Genomic DNA, 6,247 nt, shown 5'->3' with positions numbered 1-6,247 from the left:
TTGAACATATAAAAAAGATGTTTTTGCATATTTTTGCAACTTTATACTTAAAAGATATTGTGGTAGATCTGGGTATTCGGATTAAAGAAGGAAAGTTTTATGATAGAATAACCCAATTCAAACATTCCAAAATTAGGAATCATTTTAAACTAATTAATGGAAATGTGAAAGGGAATGATAAGGTAAATCATGCTAGTTCACAAACTATTTGCAGAGAGCTTAAATTATGTATTGATTTGGAAACCATGATACCACAAAATTTTTTTGTTGCCCAAGTATTGCAGAAAATATACCTTTCCTGTGATTAAATTCCACAGTGTTACATAGCTGATTTTTTCCTCCTCACTGTAATTGGAAAGCACTAGATAATGCCCAGTATATGTTAAGGTAGCATTATATAAAAAAAGCATTGATTCTTTGCTCTCAAGTGTATGGACATAGGACATGGTTTCCAAGCTGAACACTGACAGATGATATGCATAGTAGGAACACACAGCAATCTGTGAAAAGAGAAAGGCAGTTATTTGAAAAACAATAAAACATATTTTACATCTGGCAAAAATAAATAACATGGTTCTCCTCTGCAAAGGTTTTGACCTTGCTACTTACTAACTAGAGGGAGAAAGCAAGAAGTAGGAAGCAATTATTTTTCACTGTGTAATAGGACATCCTCTAACCCCCACTCCTCTAACCTCAAACTATCCACTATTGACCTCACCCCATTCCTAAGAGGTCTGTAAGGGGCGTGCATAAGTGCACCATCTTCCCTGCCCTATTGTCCCCATTTATTCGTACCTATTTCCTGTATTCTTACTTATGTTTATACTTATACCTATTATCTTGTAAGCAATTGACAAATAAAATAAAATAAAAATGTTTGATTTCTTTATGAAATAAATTAAGCACTAAACAATATACAGTACTGTACAAAAGTATTAGGCAGCTGTGCAAAAATGCTGTAAATTTAGTTTATTGTCATTGCACCTCGTACAATGAACAAACACCATCTTCAGTGCACATCATGACCATGAAAATAAACACAAACACACATCCTTCACACTTCACACATTGAATTGAAAACCTCCGACACCGCACCAACACTGCACTATACAGTAGAATTCAACAGCTACTGCCCTACTGCCCTGGGATAGAAGCTGTTTTTCAGCCTATTTGTCCTTGTTTTTATTATTCTGTACTGTCTGCCAGATGGTAATAGTTCAAAAAAAGGGTGCCCAGATGAGATGGATCTTTGAGAATGTTTTGAACTTTCTTAAGGCAGCAGGAGCTATAAAGCTCTTCCAAAGAGGGGAGAGGGCAACCAATGATCTTCTAGGCAATGACATTAACCCTCTGGAGTGCTTTCCTGTCTGCCACTGTGCAATTGGCAAACCATACAGAGGTGCAGTAAGATACTCTCTATGGTGCAGTGCTAGAAGGTCAGCAGCAGTTTTTCATTCAGTAGTTTCCTGAGAAGTCTCAGGTAGTATAATCTCTGCTGGGCCCTTTTGACCAGTGCTGCAATGTGAGCACCCCAGGTCAGGTCGTCTTTTATGGTAGCACCCAGAAACTTAAAACTGGCCACTTGTTCCACTCGGTCTCCTTTGATAAGCAAGGGCATCTGGATGTCTGATCTATTCCTTCTATAGTCCACTATAAGCTCCTTAGTCTTATTGGTGTTGAGGACCAAGTCTCCACACCATGAAAGCCAACTGGCCCACCTCATCTCGGTAGGCAGACTCATCCCCCCCGGAGATGAGTCCCATCACTGTTGTATCATCAAATTAAGAATTCTTTTAGAAATAGAGGTGTTAATAGTTTTTATCAACTAGCAAAATGGAAAGTAAATGAACAGAAGAGAACTTCAAATCAAATCAATATTTAGTGTGATCACCCTTTGCCTACAAAGCATAAATTGTTCTAGGTCAAGGGTGTCATGCTCGATTTCATTGAGGTCTGCACCAGGGTTGTGTTTGACTTCGGGGATGGGGAAGCTGGGGGGCATAGCTGGGCTGGGTGTGACCAGCTCACCGACACACGTGTCAGGGGCACCTGTGACCAAGTGCTAAGGCAGGGCTTCCCTCAGACCCTTTCTCCTCTCATAATCTTCCTTTTATTTTTCCTTTCCTCTTTATTGTCCGTCCTTCCTTCCTTCACCTCTTTCCTTATTTTTCCTTCCTTGCTCTCTTCCCATCTTTCCTTTTTTTTCCCCCTTTCCTCTTTCCCTTTCTCCTTTCCTGTCCCTTCTTGCATGCTCAAATGCAAAAGGGGAAACATGTCTCCTTTTGTTTTTAGTTTGTTTCGCTAGCCCTCTGACAGCAAAAACAGCCCTCCCAAGCTCCCTTTTTGCTGACAGAGGCACCATGGGCCAGTCCTTTGCTGTGTCTAGGGCAGCCCCACAGGCCTTGAGTTTGACACTCCTGTTCTAGGTACATTTGCACACAGTTTTTGAAGAAATTTAGCAAGATTTCAAGATTGTTCTAAATGTCTGTGGAGAACTAACCACAGATCTTCTGTGGATCTAGGCTGCCTCAAATCCTTCTGTCTCTTCATAATCCCAGACAGTCTCGATGTTGAGATCTATGAGGGCCAAACCATCACTACTTCTGTACGCTGAAGATAGTTCTTATTGACATTGGCTGTATGCTTGGGGCCATTCTCCTGTTGCAGAATAAATTTCAGGCCAATCACATGCCTCTCTGATGGTATGACATGATGGACAAGTATCTGCCTGAATTTCTCAAGATTGAAGACACTTGATCCTGACCAAATCTCCAGCTCCATTTGCAGAAATGCAGCCCCAAATGCAAGGAAGCTCCGCCATGCTTCATTGTTGCCTGCAGACATGCCTTATTGTATCGCTCTCCAGCCCTTGGGTGAACAAACTACTTCCTGCTATAGCCATATATTTCGAATTTTGACAAGTCCATATCACAGCCATTTTTCTGCACCCCAGAGCCTAAGGCTAAGTTGAGTCACTTAACCTTGTTTCCACATCGGAAGTATGGCATTTTGACTGCAATTCTTCCATGAAGACCACCTCTGGCCAGACCTCTCTGAACAGTAGATGGGTGTACCTGGGTCCCGCTGCTTTCTGCCCGTTCTGTGCTGATGGCACTGCTGGACATGATGTGTCTTTTCATCTGCTGCATTAAGTTTCCTTCGCTGACCACTGTGTCTACAATTCTCATCGTTGCCCGTTTCTTTGTGCTTCTTCAAAAGAGCTTGAACAGCACATCCTGAAACCACAGTCTGCTTTGAAATCTTTGCCTGGGAGATACAGCATAACTGCCTTTTATCTTGGTCTTGGGCTCAGTTTTGCCATGGTGTATGATCTGTGGCATGAAACCGTTTTCCACAACCTCACCTGAGTAGCACAGTTTGGCTATTCCTCACCCAATTTTAAGCCTCCTATATAGCTGTTTCTGTTTCATTTAATGACTGTTTCACCCTACATATGAAATTGATGATAATTAGCACCTGCTTGGTATAATTGGTTAATCATGCACCTAACTCTAATCCAGGGGTCCCCAAACTTGGCAACTTTAAGACTTGTGGACTTCAACTCCCAAAATTCTCCAGCCAGCTATGGAGACCTCTTCTGTAATCCTACAGAATCCCTGACTTTGTGCAAGTGTAAGAATTGCTGCTGTTTTAAAGGCAAAGTATAATCACACCAAATATTGATTTGACTTGTGATTTCTTACTCATTTACTTTCCATTTTGTTAATTGATAAAAATAAATGATTAACACTTTTATTTCTAAAAGCATTCCTGATTTGACAGTATTTTTACACAATTGCCTAACACTTTTGCCCAATACCCTCTTCACAGGGTTCCTTTATATATCAGCAGGACTTACATGAAAATACATTTTATTTATTTTATTTATATTTAGTAAATTTATAAAGCTACAGCAATGAGTGAGATAATAGATTGTTTCATTTTAAAACAAACTAAATTGAACTCAGAAAAGTATCCAGAAGTTGCAGTTGGTGCAACATATAGCAGTTAAGACTGTTACACTAAAGCATCTGAATACTAAGTACACAGGTAACCCATGTTGAGCAACTGCCTTGTTTACGGTAATTGGGACTGGAATTTCCATCGCTAACCACTGCAGTCATAAAGCATGGTGCTATGTGACCATTGCTCAGCAATAGCAATCCCAGTAGTCCCTATTGCCATCAAATGTGAACCTCACATGACATCATGTATGAAGAAGCAAGAATCCAGAAGCACTTGCTTATGCCTTTGAAATCAGGCAGGCCAGTAGTCACAAGCTGCAGGCAGGCAGGCAGGTTGGGACTATAGAGTACAAGTAGGCAGGAACCATGGATGGGTACTAGGAATAACAGGCACATACTATTGTGTACAGGCAAGTGGCTGAATGCTATGGAGTATGACATTGTCATGTCTCGTGGGTGCTCCTCAGGATAAAATTTGCAGTCTTAGGGGACTTGCAACCTCCTGCCGACAACCCCATTGACTTTGCTTGTGGGAAACCAGCAGGGAAGATAACAAATGGCAACCACGTGACTGAAGGATGCTCCAACTGTCATACTGGTTGCCAAGCATCCAAATAATGATCATGACGGAATGCTGCAATGGCTGCAACTTTGAAGACTGGTCACACTTCCCCCTGTTTGGCACCAACGTAACTTCAAATGATCATTATATAAAAGACTACATGCAAGATTAAAGGCAAAGTACAAATTTAAAAATAAATATATAATAAATGGCACCTTGGTATGATGTGCAAAACATCATGCTGTCATCTGTGCCACACACAACAGGAAGATACCAGCATAGAAAAGCCTGCATTAGTTAACTTTTGAAAAGTTACAATGTCAAATGAGTTATTTACTGTATCTTAACATCTTTATACAACAAACAAATACATGTAGGATATTAAGCATGTTAACATTTAAATAAGTATGAATAAATACATATAAATAGTGATTTGGTAAGTATAACTCACCTTCTCATCTCCACTCAGGAGGAATTGATCAATAGTATTGTTCTTCTCTTTAGCTAGTTTTTGTAATGTCTCCACCTCCAGTTTTAATGCCTTTTCTTTTTTCCTTTTCTTTCCAGTATTGATTTCATTTCGCTTTTCCCAGGGATGCCATAATGCTAAGAGAAAGGCATATGTAAAAAAAACCTATGATGTTACATATGAAATGAAAGTAATTATTGTGATTTTAATAGTGGTGTTAAAGGACTTTAACAGCTATTTTGTCTCAGCAGAGTCAAACATTAAGCAATCTTGGGCTTTGGTTGGTATTTGGAGACTTCTAGGAAAAAGTAAGATTGTAGATTAGACTGGGGAAATTAAAAAAAAAATCTAAAAATGACAGTAGCAAGTTATAAATAGGAATAGCACTTAGACTTATATGCCACTTCATAGTATACAGCACTCTGTAAGTGGTTAACAAAGTCAGCATATTGCCCTGAACAATCTGGGTCCTCATTTTACTGACTCAGAAGAATGGAAGGATGAGTCAACCTTGAGCCAGTCAGGATCAAACTCCTGGCAATGGATGCAGAGTTAGGCTGCAATACTGCATTTTAATCACTGCACCATTACTGCACCAAGACAATACCCTTCCCCTAGAAAAGGAGCCAATACTATGGTTCTCCCTGAAACATAAAGTTGGAGGAAGAAACCCATCAATTCTGAGACAACTGGAGCAGTTGCCGTTTGAAAAATGTTCAAGGTACAGAAAATGCTTGCCTGCCATTATTGTCTCAAACAAATGAAATATTAGATTAGAGGAATAAAGAATGATAGGTGCTATTTGTGTCAGTTTCAACTTATTTCACAGTAAATTGGGATTCTTTGGGAAAAGGTGGGATATCAAAACTTTTGGCCACATATAAGTTTCAAATTTCTACAAAGACATGATTGTATCCATTAAATCAAGGCTCCCCAACCTCCAGACCATGGACCAGCACCAGTGAGTGAAGCCTCATCTGTGTGAGATCCAGGCAGTTTGCGAAACCATGCCTCGACAGTCCACAGATTCCCAAAAGATTGGGGACTACTGCATTAAAACAGAAATCGAATACTAGCTGTACTTTTTAATAAGACACCTTACAAATTACTTTTAATATTGTTTGGTTTGATAAATATTTAATTATTTAATTTCTTATAGCCTCCCAACTCAACCAACTGACTCTGGGCAGCTTACAATTCTAAAATTGTAAAACAAAAAATAAAAAAAATAAAAACATTGTATTTAGTCAC

General features: G+C 39.5%; 1 protein-coding gene across 5 annotated transcripts in view; it reads right to left on the bottom strand.

The window, feature by feature from the left end:
• The window catches only part of LOC113411866 (uncharacterized), a 55,876-nt gene that overhangs the window by 4,750 nt on the left and 44,879 nt on the right, over positions 1-6,247 (bottom strand). For all 5 annotated transcript variants that reach the window (XM_087963251.1, XM_087963252.1, XM_087963253.1 and 2 more), the window contains 2 exons: positions 4,979-5,133; positions 294-500 (listed from right to left, as the gene is read on the bottom strand). In XM_087963251.1, the coding sequence (XP_087819377.1) occupies positions 294-500; positions 4,979-5,133 (362 nt within the window). The remainder of the gene's footprint in view (positions 1-293; positions 501-4,978; positions 5,134-6,247) is intronic.

This window comes from Notechis scutatus, chromosome 4 (genome assembly GCF_049901735.1).
Source record: "Notechis scutatus isolate UNSWTSFEM ecotype Mainland chromosome 4, rNotScu1.2, whole genome shotgun sequence".
NCBI classification, from domain to species: Eukaryota; Metazoa; Chordata; class Lepidosauria; order Squamata; family Elapidae; genus Notechis; species Notechis scutatus.
The sequence above is the reverse complement of the archived record's forward strand: the minus strand, read 5'-3'. Positions and strand labels throughout refer to the sequence as shown.